The 25,301-nt window shown below is 46.2% G+C and overlaps 1 protein-coding gene across 2 annotated transcripts; it reads left to right on the top strand.

The window, feature by feature from the left end:
- The first annotated feature begins 127 nt into the window (after positions 1 to 127).
- On the top strand, positions 128 to 23,818 carry UTP15 (UTP15 small subunit processome component). Of its 2 annotated transcripts, none has more exons than XM_074994233.1 (13): positions 128 to 258; positions 1,070 to 1,216; positions 2,177 to 2,269; positions 2,369 to 2,553; positions 4,115 to 4,293; positions 5,825 to 5,950; positions 6,950 to 7,085; positions 8,841 to 8,925; positions 16,281 to 16,430; positions 17,023 to 17,124; positions 17,282 to 17,409; positions 21,788 to 21,846; positions 22,392 to 23,676. In XM_074994233.1, the coding sequence occupies exons 2-13, from the start codon at positions 1,127 to 1,129 to the stop codon at positions 22,613 to 22,615; spliced, it is 1,557 nt and encodes a 518-aa protein (XP_074850334.1). In that variant the 5' UTR covers positions 128 to 258; positions 1,070 to 1,126; the 3' UTR covers positions 22,616 to 23,676. The 2 variants fall into 2 exon arrangements, with proteins under 2 accessions (XP_074850334.1, XP_074850335.1); XM_074994234.1 differs by lacking the exon at positions 128 to 258 and adding an exon at positions 292 to 445 and having other exon boundaries at positions 22,392 to 23,818.
- Positions 23,819 to 25,301: the final 1,483 nt, after the last annotated feature.

Consider the following 25,301-nt stretch of genomic DNA (forward strand, 5'->3'; position numbering starts at 1 on the left):
CATCGGCGCGATTGGACAGGCTGGAGCCCTTTTTCGTTTTCTCATTGGGCCTCTCATGAGGTCGCGCAGGTTAGAGACAAGCGTGAGAGAGGTCAGGGATGATGCAATTTTTCGGCGACAGGAGCAACGTGATGCTCGGTGGCAGCCAGCGTGGGACAGACGACAGCGTGACTTTTGCTTGCTGAGCCGGTATTGGGCTCCTTCGTCCCGAGCTGCCTTCCGGGGCCTCCCCGTTGGGCCAAAGGATCCGTCGCAAAGGTGGGGATCGTGACGGGAGAGAACATCCTCCCTTCCGGGAGGGAAAACAGCCGGGCCTCGGTCTCTCTTGCCGCCTCCTGAGTCCGGGGAGCCGCTGGCTCGTTCGTTCACTGCTGAGATAATGACCCTGTCTGCCTAGAGACTACCCCGCAGAGCGCGGCCCTAACCCGCGGAGCCAGGCCGACCGGTGTGTAGTCAGGACGGGATCTCCTGGCGAGTGGGTGGGGCTGTACCTGTCAGAGCCACCTGAATCACGTCCGCGGCGGCACCTCGGCAACTGGTGGCCAAACTGGAGCCCTGCTGTGATGAGGGGAGGGGCTGTCATGGTGACTTGGGTGGCGTGTGTATGTGGGGTCACCTTTGGCCGGGGGACGGGGGCTATCCCCGCGTGTGCGTTGTGCAGTTGCTGACTGGTCAATGCGTTACTATTTCGCTGAAATATATAATGATCTATTTCTTGAGGAGGCCTCGGTGATACTGACACGTGTTTTGATGAGTATGGATGAAAGTTAACAGGAGCTTGCGTGTGATCTGACACAGCTTCAGCATTCTGGATGTAAGGCTGTGCTGTTACCATATTGCATGCCTTGGTCTTACCTTCCCTGCTCCCATCAGCTCTGCCCCCAAAACCATAAAATCAGGAGTCTGGTTAAAATATTTCAGGGAATTCATGGAATAAACGTTATTTTGTATCTTGAATTATTTTTTAAACACGTTCACATTTGTTGTGCTGTTTAGTTCAAATTTAAAATTTATTGTGAAGTCTTTTTCAGTTCCAGTTGCCTTAAAATACTGCAATTTTGCTTTACAGTGAGCATAACAGCGGTGACTGCACTTTCTGCTTTTGGGAATCTAGCTGTATGAAATAATGGCTAGTTATAAACCTGTAGTGGTTCAGTCATTTCCCAAGCTTGGTGAGAAAATCACACAAGATACTTTGTACTGGAAGAGTTACAAGGTGAGAATATGTAGGGTTACAAGGTGAGAATATGTAGAATATGGAGAAAGTTAACAATGTTTGTGTAGTAGTTTTTGCTTAGAGGTTTTTGTCTTGATTTTTATGCTACTGTATAAATAGCCAACACTTAAAAACAAAACCAGAAAAAAATTTCCCATGCTCTGTGCACTGTATAACAAAATGGATTCAGTAGAGGTGTCAACTTAACTGTGTTTTTTTCAACTCATGTATCCCTCTTAATAATGCACTTGATGTGAGTCAGTAGTTCAAGACCCCAGACAAACTTCAGTATGGCTGTGTCTACACTACAAAAATATCTTTGAAGTTGCTTACTTTGAAGAGCAACTTTGAAGTAGAGGATCTTTACGCACCCTACTTTGAAATAGGGCACTACTCCATTCCTGGGAATGGAGTAAGGACTTTGAAGTTGGACTCCCTACTAACTAACTTTGACGTGAGGGAAGAATGCGTGTAGGCTCTCTGCTGGCTACTTCAATGTAGTGCTTAACTTCAAAGTTAGTTCCTAGTGTAGACACACCCTACATATAGCTCACTTTAATGAAATATTATTTATCTTAATCGCAGTTAGTAATTCTTTTTAAAAATGAAGATGTATACTAAATATTTTAATTATGTACATTTAGGTATTTGAAAAGTATGTATTACTGCAATATTTTTTTTTTATTTTGTTTTTGCATTTTGGCAAATTCCATAGTAATGAAAGAACATCAAGCTTAAAAATGACATTAGAATTAAAAAAGAAAAGTCAAATTCTTGGAGGGGAAGAAACCTTTTTTTAAAAAAAATATTTTTTTTCTCTCCAATTTCTAAAGGTTATTGTAATTTACCTTAGATAATAATTGTAGACTAATAATTGCATCCAGGTCAAGCTTTCATGTCTTCGTAAGCCTTCTGGTATGGTAAAATTAAAATTCTTTCATATCACTTCAATTTGTTTAGACTCCTGTTCAGATAAAAGAATTTGGTGCAGTGACTAAAATTGACTTCTCTCCAATTCCTCCACATAATTATGCTGTCACAGCCTCTTCAAGGGTAAGTTTTCATAATAAGACCCATTTCACTTTTTCAGTTAGTGTTGTATGAAAACTTACTAATTTAAAATTTGTGATTTTTTTTTTTTTTTTAAATTAGATCCACATTTATGGTCGGTACTCTCAGGAACCAATCAAAACTTTCTCTCGCTTCAAAGATGCTGCTTATTGTGCTACGTATAGAGACGATGGCAAGCTGCTTGTTGCTGGCAGTGAAGAAGGTGTTGTGCGCTTATTTGATATTATTGGGAGAGCAGCACTGAGGCAATATGATGGTCACACTAAGTAAGATAACATGGTTTTTATTCTTAATGTATAAATTTCATGGTTGAAATACCTTGGAGTATTTTGCATGATATGTTTTTGTAGAATAGTCTCAAAGTTGTAGTGGATAGTTTTCTGTAAATGTCCATTCAATGTAAAGTAGCAATCAAATTGTTGGGAATGATTAGGAAATTGATCGCTCGTAAGACAGAAAATGTCATGTTGCCTCTGTATAAATCCATAGCATCTCCACACCTTGAATACTGCATGCAGATGTGATCACTCCATCTCAAAAAAGATACATTAGAATGGGAAAAGGTACAGAAAAGAGGCAATACAAATTGTTAGGGATATGTAACAGTTTCCATATGAGGAGACTGGCAGTTCTCATCTTGGGAAAAGAGATGATTAAGAGTGGGGAATATGTTAGACGTCTATTAAAATCATCACTGGTATGGAGATAGTAAATAAGGAAGTGTTATTATTCCTCATAACTTCATTTGGTACCCCTAGTTTTTATGTTATTAGGCACCAGGTTTAAAACAAATAAAAGAAAGTACTCTGTCACTCAGTATGCAGCCTGTGAAACTCCTTGGAAGCCAGAGGATGTTGTAAAGGACAAGATTATATCAAGATTCAAAAAGGAACTAGATAAGTTCAGGGACAATGAGTCCATCAATGGCTATTAAGCGGGATGGGCAGGGATGATATAAGTAGCCTCCATTAGCCAGAAGCTGGGAATGAGTGAAGGGAATGGATCGCTCCATTGCTTGTTTTGTTCATTCTGTCTGGGGCACCTGGAACTGGCCAGTGTCAGAAGACAGGATCTTGAACTAGATTATTAAAAATTAAAGCTTCAGCTGTTCCTAATGACAGATTCTGAATTGCAATAATTCTTAATTCCAAACTGACTATGTTGATTATTGTAGAAAATAATCCTTGCCATCTTGGTAATGAGATGTCGCTTAAAGGCAGTCGTGTACATAATGTATCCACAGCACACTTTATAAATATCCGTTGCACCTGATGTACAAGATCAGCTACTTATATAAAGAGACATATTCCTCAGCATAAGAGCATTCTCAAACGAGGGAAAAAAATCCAATTTTGGGATGGCAAGGAAGGGGCTCAAAAGTGAATTAAAAAAAACCCTCTTACTAATTCACAGAGGAAAAATCTATAGTATAGATATTAATGGTGTCAAAGAGATGCACAAGTAAACGTATAGTATGACCATTCCTTACAACTCTTGTATAGAATTACTAGGTCCTTTCCTATTTTAATGTTCGCTTTTTATGCAAAAGAATATGTAATTGCCCTTCATGGGGGCAGGATTAATGAATAGAAGAAAGTCAGTACAGCCCATTTTTTGGGATCTGAGCTTTTAATAAGAATTTTGAACCACTGAATGAGAATATGACTTGCAAGCAATGACCCTATACTTTGTAATAGCAAGTAGATCATTATCTACCTTTTCCTATGCCAATTCAGATTAAATGGACATATTTTCCTATAACAACTCTGCACTCAAAGTGTGAAGTACTTGTAGTAATCCTGGACATTGTTGATTTTGATTTTCTAGACCAGTACACGTAGCGGACTTTCTGTCTGATAAATACCGTATATTCTCTGCTGCTGATGATTATACTTCGAAGTTGTGGGATATTCCAACTGCAACAGCAATTGTGTCATACAGTGAGCATACAGATTACGTGAGATGTGGCTGTATAAGTAAATTGAACACAGATGTTTTTGTAACAGGTTTGTTCTGTAAGATATGTGTTTTGTCTTGCATTGGTCTCATGTAAGGAACTCCGAAAAGTAGTTTCTGGTTGATCTGGGTTCCACGTCTAAATGAGGCTCTTCTCTCCTTACCCCAAACTGGGATTCTCCTGCCTTTCAGGTGTCCTCTTTCCTTGATTTTTTTTCTGTCTCTTTAAAATCTTGATTGTTTTAGCATTTACGTTTTATAGGATGACTATTGTTGTTATTGTAGGACAGTGGGCTTGTCTCTTATGCCAGTTCTTCATTGTTGGTTTGTTTTTTTTGGTCTGGTTTCATAATAAGTAGAACAGTACTCTGTTCCTATAAGATCAATAATTCTGGTAGAATATTTAATCAGACTATTTCTTGAGTTCTAATAAATAAAGAAGCATTCCACTTACCTATTGCATCAAAAGAATTGAAAATTTTTGCTAAGGCTTTAGGAAAAAATGGCACCAGTGAACATGGCTTGTGTGGTCTAAAAGTTGAAGTTTCATAATTGGAACAAATATGTTTTTAAGTGCAAGTTGGACCTTTCAGGTCCTGGACCAGGGCGATCCTGAAAGAGGGAGTATGTTGGACTGGGGATGTCAGGCCTCCAGACTGGCTGAGCTCCCAGCTGCTAGGAACCTTTGTGATTTTGGCTCTCTGATCCAGCAACATCCATGGTCCTGCCAGATCATGGAAGTTGCTAGGTCAGAGAGGTTCAACCTGTAGCTCTTAGAACCAATTGCTGCTAATTTCCTGATATTTTAATAATATTGAGGATTAAGTATCATGCACCCTTATCTGTGAGTTATAATGCGCTCTAACTCTTCACCATAACTTTGTTTTTAGTGGTGTTCTGTGTATCAGACCACTGGTTGGACTATTATTATTTATCTTCACACTTTTATAGCTGTTATTTCAAGGCTTTAGATGGTAGAACATTGGCTTCTAACTCTGGTGGTTCTTATGACTTTAGCAATAAGAATCATGTGAGTGAAAGGGGTAGGTACAAAAAATAATTGTGGTTTTTAAGGTTCACTGTCTTGACAGGACTAAAAGTGAGATCCTTATACCATTTAAAAATGAAAATTGATTTCTATGAGACGTATATCTACATTACCATGGAAGATTGACTGCTCAGGGTTGATCTTCCAGGGTGCTATTTCACACGTGTGTGAAACTGCACATTACAAGATCAATGTTGCCCCCATAACTTTCATGAGCTGCAAGGAAGGTCAATGGGAGGAGTGCTTCTGTTTGCAGTTTTCCATGAAAACTGGCACAGAAGTCGGAGGCTGAAAAGTTGATTTTAGCTAGGCAATTGGCATAGCTAAAATCATGTATCAGCCATCTACGGCTATGTCTACTGTAGATGTAGCCTAAGATACTGGCTACTTGCACTATGAAGCTAAATACTCTTCTGTTGGTCAGTAGTTCCTTTGCACTTCAGACTGAATATTCTTCCTAGTTGAGTGTATGGGTGGCTTTTGTTCTTGAACTGTACTTGGTACTTAAAACTATTTTCTGGAATATTTTCCAGGTTCATACGATCACACTGTGAAGGTATTTGATGCACGGAGAGAAAAAAGTGTTATGACTGTAGAACATGGCCAGCCTGTAGAGAGCGTTCTTCTCTTCCCTTCTGGAGGGCTTCTGGTGTCTGCAGGTATTTGAACAAGATGAATTTTTTTTCCCTTCTCCCCCTTAAGTGGCAGCCACAGAATGGGTTATCATGTGTTACGAGTGAGAGTGAAACACCAAAGCTGTCCATTTTAACTGCATTATTAATTAATTGTCATACTGCCATGAGTGTCCTGGCCACAGTTCTCTGAGATCCCGCTGCAGTAATAGTAACCTTTTGTCTGACATGAGTTCAGCTCTTGGGACAGAGAAAGTTCAGGGAGTAAGCAGGAGATGGTTCTTGTGAGAGGCTTTTTGATTAATTTGCTGTTCGTCTTTAGGACTGGAAACTGACTCTCATTGGTACTGTGCAAGGTGAAATGATAGGCTAAAGAATCTTTTGTCCCATGAAAGATAAGTATCAGGGGCAGCCGAGTTAGTCTGTATCCTCAAAAACAATGAGTCCTGTGGCACCTTACGGACTGACAGAGCATATTTTGGAGCATAAGCTTTCATGGGCAAAGACCTGCTTCGTCTGTTAGTCTGTAGGGTGCCACAAGACTTCTTGTTATTCTTGAAAGATGTGACTTTTCTGCACCTGACCTAAAGGGCTGAGAATCTTCATTTTTTAAGGGTCTTCCCTTCCCTTCTCCCTCAAACCACATGATACTGCTTCAATACAAACAGAAGATCGCCAACTCCAAACCAAGCCTCTATAATGTTTTTAAAAAGAGATTGTATTTTTCCTCCATAACCTCTCTAACAGATGATTGATGTCCACAACTGCTATTACCTGAGTAATGCAATATTTTTTCCTCCTTGTTTGACCAGAGGGCATTCATATCTTCTAGAGAATATAAATTCAGATCCTTTAGTAGGCCTAAAGATGCCATGATCAAAAGTGAACAAGGGTGGAGGAAGAAAACTTAGTGTGAAAAGAAAACAGGCCATGTTCGTGTGTGCGTGTGTTTTTAATTGAGAAATGTCTGCCAAGAAGGTTAAATATGAAGCATATTGAAACTTTGCATGTATTTTCTGTTTATAGGAGGCCGATATGTTAAAGTCTGGGACGTTCTAAAAGGAGGGCAATTACTAGTGTCTCTGAAAAATCACCATAAAACTGTAACTTGTTTATGCCTCAATAGCTCTGGGCAAAGGCTGCTCTCAGGGTCATTAGACAGGTTAGTATCTTGCACTATCCTCTAACTTTTTGGGGATTTTTGTTGTGTTTAAATCTGGGAAAATATATGCAGTCATGATTACTATAGATTAAGGCAGGAGACTTAAATCAACACAAGAATAAAATAATAGAAGCAATATTCTTTCATACTAGTATTTCAATTACTGGTCCAGATAATGTTGAAACCCATTTTGGGACCTAGTTCTACTATTAATAGTGCACTTGTCATTCCCATTGACTTAAGTAGCAGATGCGTGAGTCGTCCTCAGGGTTGAACTGTGGCTTTTTTACCAAATTGATATTCCATTTCCTGAAACTTCAAACTTAAGTTAATCCCACACTACCATACACCTCTTTCAGCCCAGTTTAATATGAAAGACCAGCTACGCTTATATACTAATGCCTGTGATTTCAGGCTAGTTCAGTATCCTCTTTTTCTAATAACCGCTTGCATTTTACACCAAAAATGACAACCTCCACCCCCATTGTTTTTTTTTATTCATAATAGCAGTAGTTCTGTGCTTCCACAAGTGGCTGCCCTGGTTCTTCCTGTCTCCTCTTAACCCCTGGAGTGGCTAACAATTCAGCAGAATAATTCAAAGTATTTTGTTCTAACTCACTAGCAAAGAGAGGCCAAAGCAGATGGGAAATACCTAGTGCAAAAAGAGGTTAAAAAGATAAAAGGTTCAAATTACTGAGACGTGTTTTTGGCTTTTTCTTTGCTATCTAGAGAAGGTAATTGTACCCTGGTAGTTGGTTCAAGTTTGGAAAGTTACATGAAAGCTATAAATCGAAATATTATTTGAAATGAAAGCTAAGTTTCTGCAGAATCTGTATAGCATAGACCATGTAAATCTGTAATGGAGGCCAGGACTGGGCTGTCAGCCAGATGTTTGAGCCACTACCCGTGTTTTCAAACTTCTTGTATTTGTGACCCCTTTCACACAGCAGTCCTCTAAGTTTGACCTTCCCCTCCGCTCCCGTATATTAAAAATGTGGGGGAGGGGATTGATTGAACGGGGGCTTCGGGCTGCTAGCTCCATATAGCTGACAGCTTGTGACCCCCCTGCAACCACCTTGTGAATCCTTAAGAGAACCCCTGCACAACCTTATGTTACAGCAAGTGGGAGAATTTGAGAGTGTGAAATCTTTCTACAGGCTGGAGGTCTGAAGAAACTAGTGCAAGTAGAATCAGTTGTGGAATGAAGAAATTACTATGCTAAACTTGTTGAAGGGTCTGTAACATTTGTAAGAGGGCTTGTGTACACTAGCTCCCTACTTCGAAGGCAGGATGGTACGTAGGGTGTTGGGAGTTTATTAATGACGTGCTGCGGTGCACATGCAGCAGTTCATTAAGCAAATCCCCCCCGCGGCAACTTTGAGGTGTTAAACTTTGAAGTGCCGGCTTGCGTCTAGCCGCAGCGCACCCACCAGTGCTTTGAAGTGCCCCGGGGTACTTCAAAGTCCCCTTTACCCTGCGCACTTCGAAGCACTGGCGGGTGTGCTGCGGCTAGACGCAAGCCAGCACTTCAAAGTTTAACAGTTCAAAGTTGCCACAGGGGGGAATTTGCTTAATGAACTGCTGCATGTGCACCACAGCACGTCATTAATAAACTCCCAACACCCTACTTACCATGCTCCCTTCGAAGTAGAGAGCTAGTGTAGACAAGCCCACAGAGGGTGAAATTGCTGTCAAATAGCTAAACCAAAATATGGAAATATGATGAAGTTATAAATTAATTCCTCTTCTGTGCAGGCATGTGAAGATTTACAGTACAACCTCCTACAAAGTAGTCCACAGCTTTAATTATGCAGCATCAATTCTCAGTCTTGCACTAGCTGTAAGTATAATATTAAATTTTAGGCTCTGTGGAAACTAGAATATTTAAAAAGAAATTAAGTGGTGTACATAATTGATTTTAACTTTCATTGCAATCTCTACATTTCAGAGGGATGCTGTGTGTGAGCATCACTGAATCAATTCTACACATAAAAGTGTTACACAGAGACTTTGAGTATTACACACTAGGTCAATGGACTGTTATGGCAGCCTAACATGCTGTTGTGCTCTGGGTCTGGCACTAGTCTTACCTTTGTCTTCTGATCTGGAAGTGTCTCGAGCAGTGTGCTCTTCCAAGGAGTGAGTGGGGAGGGAATGCTACTGTGATCCGCTTTGTAAAGAAGGCTCTACTCTTCTTTGCTTGGGGAACCTTGTGCCTAAGTGGACCACAAGCTAAATGTGAGTCAACAGTGTGATGCTGTTGCCAAAAAAGCAAACGTGATTCTGGGATGCATTAACAGGTGTGTTGTGAGCAAGTCACAAGAAGTCATTCTTCCGCTCTTCTCTGTGCTGGTTAGGCCTCAGTTGGAGTATTGTGTCCAGTTCTGGGCACCGCATTTCAAGAAAGACGTGGAGAAATTGGAAAGGGTCCAGAAAAGAGCAACAAGGATGATCAAAGGTCTGGAGAACATTACCTATAAAGAAAGACTGAAAGAATTGGGCTTGTTTAGTTTGGAAAAAAGAAGGTTGGGGGGGACATGATAGCAGTTTTCAGTTATCTAAAAGGGTGTCATAAGGAGGCGGGAGAAAACTTGTTCTTCTTGGCCTCTGAGGATAGAACAAGAAGCAATGGGCTTAAACTGCAGGAAGGGAGGTTTAGGTTGGACATTAGGAAAAAGTTCCTAACTGTCAGGGTGGTCAAACAGTGGAATAAATTGCCTAGGGAGGTTGTGGAATCTCCATCTCTGGAGATATTTAAGAACAGGTTAGATAAATATCTGTCAAGGATGGTCTAGACAGTACTTGGTCCTGCCGTGAGGGCAGGGGGCTGGACTCAGTGACCTCTCAAGGTCCCTTCCAGTCCTAGTATTCTATGATTCTGTGATTGCAAAATCAAGCTGAGTGCCTTAAAATTGATTCTATGCTGTAGAGTTGACATAGCCTTATTCTGTCAGGGATTTATGGTCTTGCTGAGGAAGAGTTAGTTCTCCTGTTCAGTCTTTTTTTGTCAATTATAGTCACATTCTTGCTTTCAACAAAATAGACACACAATTGGGAGAAGAGGTAAGAGAGTGCAAGATGGCTGAAATACAGCTTTTGTTTATGATCTCAAAATACAGGGTGTCCAGTCAGTCACAGATGGATGCTTTGGGCTGGCAGATCAGCCGTGACAGCTTTTTCTGTGGACCCTAGCCCATCTTCTCGTTACTTTGTCCCCCAGTTAGGCCTAACTTTTGGTCCCATGATATTCATGTTTTCCAAACTTGATGTTAACACAGTCCTCAGGTGGCATTAATAGATTTATTTTCTTTAAATTAATTCAGTCATTCTGTCTCTTTTGCTTCCTTCTTAAAACATTTGTGTGTAACTGGTCATGGTGATAGCTCCTGAATGTTTATTTTCTTCCAGAGATGCTATATGATAATTAGCTCCCAATTATTTTAGCTGGACTTACTTTGGATTGAACAAGGAATCTTTCATATATAGTGTCCTGCCCCTTCTATCTTCCTCAAACTGTCTTTCAGAGCAGGGGGGAGCAAATTTTTTGCATCAGGCCCAACTTTTCATCCCTGCAGTTAGCACCCTCCTCCCCCACACCTGTCTAATGTTGTCCAAAGCGACAGAAATGTTGGTTATGTTCATATGAAGAAAAACCGTTTTGGCATGTATAAGAAAATGAGTACGGTAAACGCTGTCTTAACCAGCATTCTATCATCTGTAACTCTCAAATAACCAGGATTTTAATCATAAGTAAATTTTAGTTATATTTTCCATAAGTACAGTGTAATGAAAGTAAATACAAATAAATACAGCAAATATAGTTTAAGTTTAGTGTACAATACCAGTAGTAGTAGGCATCCTTCAGTCTGCACAGACTATGGATCGCGCCCTTTAAAGTTTCAATTGAGGACTTCATTTACAGCATCTATTGTGACTATGAAGACCCACACTAGAGTGACAGTCCTTGCTGCATCTCTTGCAGAGGTAGTGGGTGTCTGGCAAGTCCTTATTGTGCTTTCTGTGCATTCACTTCTCCTCTGCTAGCTGTCTGATCTTCATCTTGCCCTTCTGAAGGCCCTTGTGTAACCCCTGCCTCCATCTGCTGCGGTCGTCTGCTAGTTCTTCCCAGTTGTCCAGCTCGATGTCTACCTCTCTGAGGTCTCTCTTGCAGACATCTTTGTAGCACAACTTGGGGCGTCCGGGAGGTTTTTTGCCAGAGGCTAGCTCACCATACAGGATGTCTTTTGGAATCCTTCCATCATTCATCCTGTGGACGTGGCCAAGCCAGCGGAGTCGACGCTGCCTGAGGAGGGTGTGTATGGTTGGGATTCCAGCTTGCTCGAGGACAGCGGTGTTGGTCACTCTGTCCTTCCGTGATATTCCAAGGATGTGCCTGAGGCAGCGCAAGTGGAAGACGTTCAGCGTCTTTTCCTGGCGGGCATACAGGGTCCAAGTCTCGCTGCCATAAAGGAGGGTGCTGAGGATGCAGGCTCTGTAGACTTGCATTTTGGTGTGAGTGTACAACTTCTTGTTATTCCACACTCTCTTGCTGAGTCTGGACAGAGTTGTGGCTGCTTTTCCGATCCTCCTATTTAGCTCAGTGTCCAATGACAGGGTGTCAGTGATGGTGGACCCGAGGTAAACGAACTCGTGGACGACCTCTAACGTATAGTTGTCAATGCTGATTGATGGGGATTCAGCAACATCCTGACCGAATACGTTTGTCTTCTTTAGGCTGATGGTAAGCCCAAAGTCCTTGCACGCTTTGGAGAACTGATCCAGCAGTTTTTGAAGCTGGTCTTCTGTGTGAGACACTACAGCAGCATCGTCTGCGAACAGCATGTCTCTGAGGAGGACTTCTCGCACCTTAGACTTAGCTTTCAGCCTTGCAAGGTTAAACAGTTTCCCCATCAGATCTTGTGTGCAGCAAGATGCCCTCTGTTGAAGATCCAAAGGCATGCTTCAGGAGGAGTGCGAAGAAGATCCCGAACAATGTCGGAGCAAGTACGCATCCTTGTTTGACACCGCTCCTGATTCTGAAAGCATCCGATAATGCACCGCCATATTGGATGGTTCCTCTCATGTCTTCGTGGAACGTCTGGATCGTCTTGAGTAACTGTGGAGGACAGCCTATCTTGTGGAGCAGCTTGAACAGACCATCCCTGCTGACCATGTCAAAGGCCTTGGTCAGGTCGATGAAGGCTATGTAGAGTGGCTTTCTCTGCTCCCTGCACTTCTCCTGCAGCTGCCTTAGAGAGAAGACCACGTCAACGGTAGACCTCTCTGTGCAGAATCCTCACTGCGATTTGGGGTACACCCTCTCAGCAATCTTCTGGAGTCTGCCAAGGATGACGTGAGTGAACAGTTTACCAGTGACGCTTAGGAGGGAGATTCCACGGTAGTTGTTGCAGTCGCTTCTGTCTCCTTTGTTCTTATACAATGTTACAATGTTAGCATCACGCATATCCTGTGGAACCTCACCCTCTTTCCAGCACAGGCACAGTAGCTCATGTAGGGGTTCCAGGAGTGCGTCCATGGCACATTTGATTACCTCTGGTGGTATACCATCCTGACCAGGGGCCTTTCCTGCTGCAGTGCTGTCGATGGCTCTCTTCAGTTCATCCACAGTTGATTCTTGATCCAGTTCGTCCATTACTGGTAGGAGCTCGATGGCATCGAGGGCTGCATCAACCCAACGTTCTCGCATAAGTACAGCTCGGAGTAGTGCTCAACCCAGCGCTCCATCTGTTTGGCTTTGTCAGCAATGACTTCACCAGATTTGGATTTCAGAGGTGCCATCTTGTTCTGGGTGGGTCCTAATGCCTTCCTCATACCCTCGTACATTCCTCTGAGATTACCAAAGTCGGCACAGGTCTGGATGCTGCTGCGTAGCTGGAGCCAGTGGTTGTTGGCACAGCGCCTGGTTGTCTGCTGTACCGTTCTTCTGGCCTCTCTAAGTGCTTGCTGGCTACTCTGGCTCGGTGAGTGTTTGTACTCCAGGAGTGCAGCGCGCTTCTTTTCAATGACTGGAATCATCTCATCAGAGTTAGCTTCGAACCAGTCGTTCGTGTTTCTAGCTCTTCTTCCAAACACCGACAAGGCAGTGTTGTAAACTGTATCCCTCAGATGTTGCCATTTGGATGTCGCATCGGCACCCCCAGGGCCGCTGCGCAGATTTTCCTGGAGGGTCTCTCTGAACGTTTCAGCTTTCTCCGAGTTTGCCATCTTTCTGGCGTCAATGCGGGGCCTTCCAGCAGGTTTAGAGCGGTACAGCTTCTTGGGTCTCGGCTTGAGCTTGGAGCAAACTAGCAAGTGATCTGTATCACAGTCCGCACTATGATAGCTGCGTGTCAGAAGGACGTTTTTGAGGTTATTACGCCTAGTGATGACCACATCTAGTTGATGCCAGTGCTTCGAGTGTGGGTGTCTCCACGACACTCTGTGCTGTGGCTTCGTTCAGAAGAATGTGTTTGTGATGCACAGATTGTGGTACGTGCACAGTTCAAGGAGATGCTGTCCATTGTCATTCATTTCTCCCACACCGAAGTGTCCTAAGCAGGAAGGCCATGAGGCCCAGTCAGCTCCAACTCTTGCATTGAAGTCACCCAAGATGTACAGTTGTTCACGAGCAGGTGTTTGTGCTACAGCAGCACTAAGCACGTCATAGAACTTGTCTTTTACTTCTGGTGTGGCGTACAGGGTTGGGGCATAAGCGCTGATCAGGTGGACAGGACCGGCGCAAGTTTTTGAAGCGTGATCCGAAGAAGTCTTTCTGATCCGCCCATGGCTAAATCCACCATTTGTAGAAGGGTGTTTCTGACAGCAAAGCCAACACCATACTCTCTGGGTTCTTCTTGGGCTTTACCCTGCCAGAAAAAGGTGTAGTCCTTTTCCTTTAGAGATCCCGAATCTGCGAGTTGCCTCTCTTGCAGTGCAGCAATATCAACTCTGAGCCTCTTCAGTTCCTCGTTGATGACAGCGGTCTTTCGGGTGTCACTGATGGCCTGAAGATCTTCAGTCAAGCCGGTCAGCATGGTCTGCACATTCCAGCAAGCAAGCTTAAATTGTTGATGTTCCTCATTTCTTGTTGATTTTTCTTATTGGTTTGCCTGGTGCCCAAATTTCAGTCACTTGTCGGGTTCAGGAACCTTAAGCCTCACGCACCCAGCGAGGCAGGTGAACTGTGACGGGACAGTACCCTATTGGCTGGGGGCTGTCCAGCTTGAGGCGGGTGGTGACTGTCTAGTGAGATGCGAGGATCTCTCCCACCGTCGAAGGCAACCCCTGGCGCTCGTTCTCTACGCCAGTCGAGCAAGAGGTTATAACCGGTATCTGTTGCTTCCCGTGTTGACGCAACGCTGTTCAGCGATGCTGGAGTACCTCTCCGGGCGCGAGCCTGGGCACTTATTATGGAGACTCTGGGCTGCCCAGACACCAGTGTCCCCCTCTCGGCTTTACTGATATAGTCCAAAGGAGAGGATAACCTCCATATCTGGTACCAGCTCAGCTGCAGGAGTTGCCGGGACAGTGCCAGAAGTTGACACCGAACTGCCTTTGGACTCCACTCTGGATTTTCTGTCAGGGTTTACTCCCTTAGCCTTTCTCCTTCCCAGGATAACCCACAAGGCAGTGGGGTGTGGAGAATGTGGTTAAGGATCCCAATACTTCATACCTCTCTGTCACCACGAGTCACCATAGCTCCCTGCAGAGCAATGACCTCAAATCCCCGTGACCCTCCTCCCCTCCTTTCACCGCCCCTCCCCCCAGCTACCATCACCATAGGACCCTCCCCAACCCACTACCCCCATCTGCTCCCACAATACCACTGTACAATACCACTGTACAATATCACTGTTGGTAAATAAAGTACTCTGCATACATTTTTTGTATTTCTTATTATTTAATCATGTTTTTCTTTAGTGTTATGCATTGGTAGGTATACTTCTCTATTATTCAGAATATTTGAATATCCAGCAACTTCCTGGTCCTGAGTTTGCCGGATATGAAAGAGTTTAATAAAGCTTTTACATTCTATATATGGTAATCAGCATATACATGTGAATAGACATACATAAAAACAGTGATGTCAGCATTTTTAATAAGATAGATGTGCCTGAGACCCAGCAGCTGATTGTGGTTCCCCCACCTTACAAAATTTGATGCCCACCCAGGGGGGCTTGCCCCCCACCCTTTGCTCACCCCTTTTATAGGTATTGAGAAAATTAGTTCCATAATGGGGTACTGGCACTGACTTTTTAAAATATCAAGGTTGGGAGGAGAGTTAGAACAAACAACCCTGCTGCTCTTTCAATGTCATCTAAACATCAAGGCTGTGTCTACACTAGCCAAAAACTTCGAAATGGCCATGCAAATGGCCATTTCGAAGTTTACTAATGAAGCGCTGAAATACATATTCAGCACCTCATTAGCATACGGGCGGCTGCAGCACTTCGAAATTGGCGCAGCTCATCAAGACGGGGCTCCTTTTTGAAAGGACCCCAGCTCCTTCGAAGTCCCCTTATTGATAGGAATAAGGGGACTTCGAAGTAGGTGAGGTCCTTTCGAAAAGGAGCCCCGTCTGGATGATCCATGCGGCGGCGAGCTGCGTCAATTTCAAAGTGCCGTGGCTGCCCGCATGCTAATGAGGCGCTGAATATGTATTTCAGCGCTTCATTAGTAAACTTCGAAATGGCCATTTGCATGGCCATTTTGAAGTTTTTGGCTAGTGTAGACGTAGCCCAAATCTATTAATCTTAAATGGTAGTCAGAATAACATTTGTGGCTAGCAGTATTTTGAATAACTTTCATTCAGTTTTAAACTTTGTTACCCATCCAATGAGGGATTATTAGGATATCATTCACAACTGTTATTCAAAATGTCTGCTTTGTATTACAACTGTTTAATATATCATCTTAAATTTAAACTGGTCCCAAGAATCTGGGAGTATTACACATCCTCTATTTTTAACTTGTATATAAATAGTCAAAGTAGTGTTCAAAATCTAGAACAATAGAGGTTAATGTGCTCAAAAAGTTTTGCTTCTCAGCAAAGTGTGGTACTTTCTGATTTTTATTGGATCTGTTTCATGCAAAATATATAAACAATGTTCATATAACGTGAGAACACTGTCTGCTGTGGAAAGATTCATCACAGCAAAAACATTTGTTACAAACTCAATTTCTTGTTCATTTTAGCCTGAAGATGAAACTATAGTTGTAGGTATGACCAATGGGGTCCTAAACGTTAGACACAGAAAACATGAAAAAAGCAAAGAGTGTCTTCCAAAGAAGAAACAGCCAGCATACAGAACCTTTGTGAAAGGAAGGAGCTACATGCCAAAGCAGGTACGGGGGAGAGGAAGAAGTGTGTGGTAGCCACATTTTGTATAACTCTTCAAAATAAAAACTGCTTTAAAAAATCTGTGCACTAATGCTAGCATGAAGGAGTGTAAAGGGAATGATCTAAGCCAGTGGTTCCCAGCCTTTGCACTCTGTGGACCCCTAATCACCCTCCCAGACTATTTGCAGGCCCCTATCAAAGGCAATTCTAACTGCTTTTTACACTTCAATAAATGGAAAAAGGACATAACGTAGATTTTTGGATAGCAATTAATAACCTTATTGGGAGATATTTAATTTAAATATTTAAACTTATTTTGTATGATTTTCCCCTGCCCCATAGACCCCCAGTTTGGGAGCCACTGATCTAAGCTGTACTGACAACTTCATTTTTAATGGACTTTCCAAATATATAACTCCCCCTCCCCCTCCCAGAAAAAAAAAAATCTTTCATAGAAGGCACCTGGATAACAAATTGCTGCAAGTGGGGGAAAAAGATATAAAGAAATTGAGAATTAGTGTTTAATTTTTAAAAGGTGTTTTCTTAGCATTATGCTAAACAAGTTTTCTCTTTTGTTAACTGTCCTCTCAACTGTAGGAGGATTTCTTTGTCAGTAAACCCGTGAAAAGTCACTTGAAAAAGTATGACAAACTACTTAAAAGCTTCCAGGTATCCAAGGCTCTTGATGTAGTACTACAGGTAAGGCCATTACTGCTTTGTGCAACAATACTCACTGCAGTCATTTGAAATTTATATTAACATATGAAATAATATTACTTTGTTGCTTCTGTCTAGGTAAGTTTCATTTCATGTTGAAGATGAGCACTGGTAATAAACTCTCTTTACATGTGCTTAGGCCCATAACAGGACACCTGAAATTACAGTTGCAGTCATGCAGGAGCTCACTCGCAGAGGAACACTGGCAAATGCACTTGCAGGAAGAGATGAAGCACAACTGAGTGTTCTCATGGCTTTCTTGATAAGGTATCATCTAAATTACCTCTAACAAGGCTGTGTCACAAGGCAGATGTTTTTTGTTGCCAGCTTTTGCCGCGCTTCCTTGCAGATGGCTGTTTCAAGACTGTTGGAGTGAAAGCCTGACGCCAATGAAGTCAACAGGAGTTTTGTCAGTGACCTTGGGAGGCACAAGTCTACCTCTCCTGTTGTTCATAATTACTTTGTGTTCTTAATTGACTTGTGCCTAAATGGTCATTAGACAGCTCCTTTAATTTAAGAAGTGCATGTTGATCAGGTTTGCTGTGCCCTCTGAAGACCTACAAAAAACTTTCTTTAAACTTGCCATCTTGCTTCTTTGCCTGCAATTTTCTGCTCCGCTTTAAGTAAGTCCTTGTGTTGTTTCTTTCTTTCTTTCTTTCTTTCTTTAAAAAGAATATTGCCACCTTTCCAGTGCTTTCCCCACTGAGGCTGTGGCCACACTAGGGAGTGACATCGAAATGGCTTATCCCTATCCATCATTTTGAAATAAGTGCGATGGAAGCTACTACATGTGAAACGTGGCTCGACGTTGAGATCTGCAACATCAAAAAGACTCCTAGTCATTTCGAAATGGAGTGGCTACGCAGCCACAGCTTCATTTCAAAATAACGGGGCAGGAGATGGTGAGGGCAGGGACGAATGCCGACCAAGCCCTTCCTGGAGCACGGGCCAGGCAACTCCTTAAAGGCCCCCTCCCAAACATATCCCCCATGCACATGCTGAGAATCCTGGCTACTTGCAGCACACGACCTCCAGCACAGCTGTCTGCAGAGCCTTGGTTAGCCACCACACCACTGCCTGCCATGGACCTGCAGCACTTCACTGAAGGGGACACCCTGGACATCATGGCCAGCCTGACAGCATGCCACATGAGGCTATGTGCTGCCTGCCACATGGCCAGCCTCCTGCAGGCTCCCTCACGGAGCATCCAGATCACCCCCTATTCCAGCCCTGCCCATTGCCTCTGGCGGTACCCCACCAGCGGGGGATGATGGGATAATATTGTCCTTGGAGAGTGGAACGACCAGTGGCTACGCAACTTCTGGATGACTCCGACCACCTTCATGGAGCTGTGTCATTGGCTGGCATCAGCACTTTGCCACCAGGACACCCGCATGTGGCCCGCGTTCCCCCTAGAGAAGCGAGCAGCCATCGCCCTGTGGAAGCTGGCTACCCCGGACAGCAACTGCTTGGTCAGCCACCAATTTGGGGCAGGGAAGGCCACCGTCAGGGTTGACCTCCTTGAGGTAAGGCACCCGGCACCACACACCCAGGGCAGGGTCTTGGGGAGGGGGGTCCCAGGGAGCGGGGCCCCAGGGAGGGGGTCCCTACATGCTACCACACACTCACAGGCACCTCTGCCCTCTCCCCCTACAGGCTGTCTCCGCCATCAACAGGATCCTCCTGCGCCGCCTGATCCACCTTGAAGACGTGGACGCTGCTATGGCCTGCTTCCAACAGCTGGGATTCCCCAGCTGCATCGGTACATTGGACAGCACCCCACATCGCCATCTGGGCCCCACCACAGAGCCGGGGACGGTACACCAACCGAAAAGGGCTACCATGCCCTCATCTTCCAGGCCCTCATGGATGCCTGAGGACGTTTCACAGACATCTGTGTGGGCAGGTCCCATGACGCCCACATCCTGCGGAACTCGTGGCTTGGCCAAGGGCACCTACTTCCCCCCATGGGAGCTGCTGGTGGGGGATGTGACCATGTACCCTGTGCATCATCGCTGATGCTGCCTACCCACTCCAGCCCTGGCTAATGCGCCCCTACGTGGGACACACCAATGAGAGCCAGGACCTCTTCAGTGCCCGCCTCAACCAGGCCAGGGACACCATGGAGTGGGCATTTGGCTGTCTGAAGGCATGTTTCAGGTGCCGCCTGATGCGCCTGGAGGTGGGTCTGCCCAGCGTGCCCGCTGTCATGGGCGCCTGCTGTGCACTGCACAACCCTGTGGAGAGCGAGCGGGAGCTCTCTGTGGCACACTGGGCAGCCGAGGCTGTGCTGCACTGTGAGCAGCCAGGTGCAGTCCCGTGTTGCCAGGTGCACTGGGGCGTGGTGTGCGTTAGGGAGGCCCTCCAGGAGACCTTTGCCCAGGGGCTCCTGTGACCTGGCCCAGCTCATTCCACGCAAGCCCCCTTCCCCATTCTCACCCCTGCCCCACCAGCACCCCCCTCGCCATCCCCACGCGAGGCAGGACACGCAGCACTGTTAAATAAATTCAACTGCTATTTTTGAAACACAAAGAACGTGTGACTGTTTACAGGGCCGGGGTGAACTATATACATGGGGCGGCGGGGGGCCTCAGTCCTCCGTCGGGCCTCAATCCTCCGTCGGGGTGGCTGGTTGGGAGCCACGACGGCCCCTGGAGCCGTGACCACCCTGGGTCCGGGTACTACAGCGGGGCCAGGATGGGGCAGGTGGAACGCAGAGGTAGGGCTGGAGCAGGGTATCTAGGGGCTCGGACTCACAGGGACGAGGGGGAAGAAGCACAGACAGGCAGGGCTTGCCTGGCCACAGCCAGTGCGCCAGCTCCCGCCTCTCGGCCGGAGTGATGTCGGCTGGGAGCAGAGCTGCAAGGGTGGGGCGGTGGGGGGGTTAGGGGTGCTGGGGGGGAGCTGGGGAAGAGGGGGAAGCTGGGACAGGGGGAGCGGGGAGGAGGAGGAGGGAACCTGGCAGGAAGTGGGGGCTGGGGTAGAGGGGGTACGGTGGGAAAGGCCATCCATGGGGCAGGCGGTGAGGCCAGGTGATTGGTGATGGCCTGGGTCAGGGTGTCGAGATACCCAGCCACCCGCTCCATGGAGAGCCATTCACGCAGCAAGCGGTTCTGCTCCCGCCATGCAGCCGTGTGGGTTGCCGCCAGATCATCTGCCCAGATGCGGCTCCTCCCACCACGGCACCTGGTCCGGGGAGGCATCGCCCCCTCACTTTCCTCTGCTTCTGTGGGGCTCCCAGGCATGTCCAGGGCGCTGGGGTGGCTGGCAGATGCTGAGGCAGTGAAGACATAAGGTGAGAGGGTGGTGCCCTGTCAATCATGAGCCCGGGTACCATGGGCCAGAAGCCTTGTCCCCACCGTGCTTGTGGTGAGGGGCTCTGGGGTGGCCTGTCTTCTGTGGGGTCTGTCAGCGTGGGTCTGTTTACAGTGGTTGCCCCAGCCCTCCCGGGCTTCTGACTCTCATGGCAGCCCATGGCCTCATGCGGCCCCACCCCTTGGCAAAGATGACAGCCGTCCCTGGCCCATGGCCATGTGCCCAGACCCATACCAGCTGCGCCGGGGACTGCCCCCCTCCCCCCCCCCGCATGACCGGTGCACCCCACACGTAGTCCTACCTGAGGGTTCCTTGGGTGGTTCAGGGAAGGCCCAGGTAGAGGTAGCCCGGCTAGGGCCCTTGGAGGGCTCGGCCATGCACAGTGGTCCCTCGCTGTTGCTGTCCCCGGTGCCAGCAGATATTTTGGGGTCTGCAGTGGGTCGGGGGGCATTGAGGGTCCTGGCTGGGGCTCCTCACCCTGTCCCTTCGGTTTCACCGTGTCCAGGCTCTCCTTGGGTGGTGCAGCCTCCCAGAGTCCCAGCAGCTGGTGGAGCTCCCTGAAGTAGGGACAGGTTGCTGGTGTTGCCCCTGACTGCCTGGCTGAGTCCCTTGCTCGGGCATAGCCCTGTCACAGCTCCTTCACTTTGGAGTGGACCTGGTTGGGGGTCTGGTGGGGGTGGCCCCTTGCGGCAAGGTTGCTGGCGAGAAGGGCGAAGGCATCCGCGTTTCTCTTCCACCCCTCCTTCCTGAGCAGGATGTCCTCCTCCCCGCAGACAGCCAGCAGGTCCTGGACTTCAGCTGCCAGCACATGCTCAGCTTCCTGCATGGGGTTTGTGTGTCCCTGCAGCTGACAGCCATAGAGCTCTGGCTGCTGGTGGGAGGTCCCGGCTCTGTGGAGGACTTTTAATTTTGAAATGGCAGCCGGGGAGCGGCTACACACATTTAATTTCGAAATTAACATTGAGAGGAGGCGTTATTCTCAGCACGGGAATGGAATAACGATTTCGAAATGAACGCCTTTTAATTTTGACATTAATTTCGAAACGAGCAATTGCTGTGTAGTCACTTGCTCATTTGGAAATAGCCTCTCATTTCAAAATAATTTTGGAAATGAGCTGCTAGTGTGGCCACAGCCTGAGGGTTTGCCATATGTGACTTCCTGATTATCACATCCCTAGGACTGCTTTTACCCCTTCATAATGAATGAAAAGTTGTTTAGTTAAACTTTCCTGTGGTAAGAGTTACTTAAGTATAGGAAAACGGTTTATGAACTGATATATGGGAGTATATGGCTAATATTTTGATTTTAAGAATCGCTCTCTGTCTGCAGGTATGTGGTTGAGCCAAGATTTGCTCCTATGCTGATAAAAGTGGCAGAAATGATTATTGGTAAGTTTTGTAACAGGATTTTCCTTTTGGTACAAACTAAGTTTACTCAATTCCATTTTTGCCTAGATAGCCAATGTGGAGTTAGAACTGATAAAATTAAAAGCCAGTGGTGAAAGCAGAGATCAGAAAATTCCAAACTTTATTTCTTTTTTTGCCAGATGACTGATCAGATTATGCTCTTCATTTTGATTAATGCTTATGCTATAAAAGAACACCTGTTGCCAGGCTCTAACTGCCCTCCACTCTGAATTTAATAGACTTACATGGCATAACTTAGCTCCCCCAAGTTCTTCCAGTACATAATACCACAAGTAGTAAACATTTAAAGAAAATGTAATCCCCCTGTTAGACTTATTAGCATGAAAACTTTTATAAGATTATATCAATAATTTTTCAGCTGGCTATTTAATTGTTTTCCATCTTGCTATAAAGCAAAATTTCTTATATAACTATATATTTAAGAAGTAAAATATATGTTCTACAAATGAACCAAGTGACAAGGATACCCACATGTAGATTCACTTCAGTAACTTTCCTTCTTTCAGATATTTATCTCCCTGTGGTTGGACAGTCGACAGTCATTGATAAACAGTTCTTGAAACTCCAAGAGATCGTAGAAAAAGAGATTGATTACCAGGCAGAGCTACTTGAAGTGCTGGGAATGATGGATGCACTGTTTGCTACCATGACAAGGAAAAAGGCTACTTCTCTAGAAGAGAACAAAACGAATGGTATTTTGAGGTCTCCAGAACAAGATATGAATAACTAACTATATCATTCCATAATCATATTTGTGGAAAATACCTTGGATTTGAAATTTACGCAACTTTCCCCAAACAACTTTTTTTTCCTATATCAGCGTTCAAAATACTCCTTTGCTTCAGGAAATGAAACAAACTCCTGCAGGATGTGTTTTGAACAGACTGGATTACTGATCACAGAAAGAGTGGGCCCTTTGAAGGCAAACTTTCCATGTAATTTTTTGAGTGCCAAGATTTAAAGTTTTATTCCAAAGCTATTTAAGTACTAAAATACATTGTGTAGATCAATACAAAGTGAGATGTTTTTCCTCTAAACATGTCTGTGATTTTCATTTTATTTCTTCTCCCTCACTCAAGATTGTTTAACTTTAATATATGTCAGTCCTATAAAAATTGGTCTTTCTCAAACGTCAGGTAGATGGCCACAGAAATAAAATCAAGTATGACTTTGGCATAGCTTGACTGCACTGCAGGTTTTTTTTCTTCCCTTGTAATTCCCCAGTTCAACTCTTTGTCAGTGGTCCTTCAGAAGAAGATCTTCTGGAAGATCTCTTGCAGAAAATCTTCTTTAGAAAGATCGCATCCACTCACCACAAGGAATTGAAAGATTGAGCCACTCTTTCAAAAGATAGCAGCCATGCAGCCTTGGCCACTTTTCAAAAGAACGGGCCAGGAAACGCTGTGGACAGGGTCACATGGACGGCAAGCCCTTCTCAGAGCTCCACCCATGCGCTTACGTAAATAGCCCCTTCCTTGCACACACTGAGGCCTGCTGCACTGATCCAAGCACATCAGAGCCCATGCACACAGGGACCCACACCAGCTCCAGATCTGCATGCATGCCCTGTTTGGGCTACTAGCCACCAGTATCGACGCCGCCCTCCAGCTCCTCCGGTGGCAGAGACTCAGCACTGGGGCCGAGAAGCCCAGCCCACCCCGGCCCTGGGTGCACCCCCTCTGGGTGATGAGGTGTATGTGGAAGTATCCCACCAGCTCCAAGTGGTGGGACTGATTGGTTCTAGGCAAGCAGGACAACGTGCGATGGCTCCAGAACTGCATGCAGAAGGAAGCCTTCCTGGAGCTCTGCAGCTGGCTTGCCCATGCCCTCTGACACCAGGACACCCACGTGCAGCCCTCTCTTCACCCTGGAGAAGCACATAGCCATCACCATCTGGAAGCTGGCCATCCTGGATAGCTACCACTCCATTGCAAAGCAGTTTGGGTTGGGCAAGTCGACCACTGGAGCTGTCCTCCTGGAGGTAAGGCACGCTTAGCTCACAGGCCCAGCACAGGGAGGAGGAAGGGGGCTCCTGGGCGAGGGGGACCCTCTGGAGGCTAGGATGTGTGTGTGTGGGGGGGAGGGGGGAATGAACCATGACACCCCATTCTTACACAGGTCTGCTGCTGGACAGATGGCCTCATGGGGCAGGGAGGTGCCTGGAGGGCTGGGGGGCATAGTGGGGAGGAAAGGTCCAGAGGGAGGCTGCCACAGCCAGGGGCACCCCTTCATGCACTCACAAATGTGCCCTCTCTGTCTCTGTCCCGTGCAGGTTGTGAGGGCTGCTCCAGAGGGTCATCCACATTGGAGACCTGGATGCTGACGCTGTTGGGTTCACCGCCCTCAGCTTTCCTTGCTGCTTGGGCACCATTGGTGGCGTGCACGTTGCCATCTGAGCCCCAGACCACAGTGCGGGCCGCTACATTAACATCAAGGGCTACCATTTGGTGGTGATATAGGGCTCTAGTGGACTATAGAAGGTGGTTCATGGACATCTACGTGGGTTGGTCAGGCCAGGCCCACAACACACGGGTCTCCTGCAACTCCAGCTTTTGCTGGAGGGTGGAGATGGGGACCTACATTCCCCAGTGGGAGCTTGCAGTTGGGGATGTCACTGTGATCCTATCTATGGTGGGTGAGGCGGTCTGCCTTACGCAGCCATACACAGGCCACCCTACCCCCAGCCAGGAGCTGTTCAACAGCTGCTTCAGCCAAATATGCTATCCTGTTGAGTGTGCCTTTGGCCACCTGAAGATGTGGTTCAGGTGCATCCTCATGCACCTGAACATCGGGGTGCGCAGTGTCCCCCACGTTATGGGGGTAAGCTTTGCCCTCCACAACCTCGTGGAGGCCAAGGAGGAGACCTTCCTCGGAGGTGGATGTCTGACGCCAGCCCCTGGCTATGACCAGCCTGCCGCAGCCTCCCACCACCAAGCTCACTGTAACGGGCTCTGGATCCAGGAGGCCCTCGGGTAGACCTTTGCCTGCAGGCCCAAGTGACCCTCTCCCAGGCTCCTGTGGCTGCAGCCCTCCCCCGTCCCCACTATGACACCTCATCACATAATGAGGGACACTGGGGCGCAGAAAAATTAAAGTTTTACTGAACTGTATAAAACTTGGTTGAAACTGAAAGCTAGGCAAATAATTATGTACTGGGCGAATGGGGGTAGCTATGCATGGGGGGGCACGGGACTGTGAGTGGGGGCACCTCAACTTGGACAGCTTGGGACAGAGGGGGGGGGGCATTAATACGCTGAAGGGGTGCGAGGGCTGCAAGCCACAGCAGCCATGGGTGCCCCTCCTGCCCTGGGTCCGGGATTCCCATTGGGGCTGGGACCACAGGGCGGAAGGACCATAGGAGGAGTGCAGGGGGCTTGGGCTTGGGCTTGGTCTCGGTGAGGGAAGGCGGTGGAGGA

Source organism: Carettochelys insculpta, chromosome 5 (genome assembly GCF_033958435.1).
Source record: "Carettochelys insculpta isolate YL-2023 chromosome 5, ASM3395843v1, whole genome shotgun sequence".
NCBI classification, from domain to species: domain Eukaryota; kingdom Metazoa; phylum Chordata; order Testudines; family Carettochelyidae; genus Carettochelys; species Carettochelys insculpta.

Bases quoted from the DNA above. Each gene is read 5' to 3' on its own strand.
- UTP15 (XM_074994233.1), top strand. From the start codon at position 1,127: ATGGCTAGTTATAAACCTGTAGTGGTTCAGTCATTTCCCAAGCTTGGT. The intron at 5,951-6,949 runs GTATTTGAACAA...TTCTGTTTATAG, and splicing joins AGGGCTTCTGGTGTCTGCAG to GAGGCCGATATGTTAAAGTC. The intron at 17,125-17,281 runs GTAAGGCCATTA...ACATGTGCTTAG, and splicing joins CTCTTGATGTAGTACTACAG to GCCCATAACAGGACACCTGA.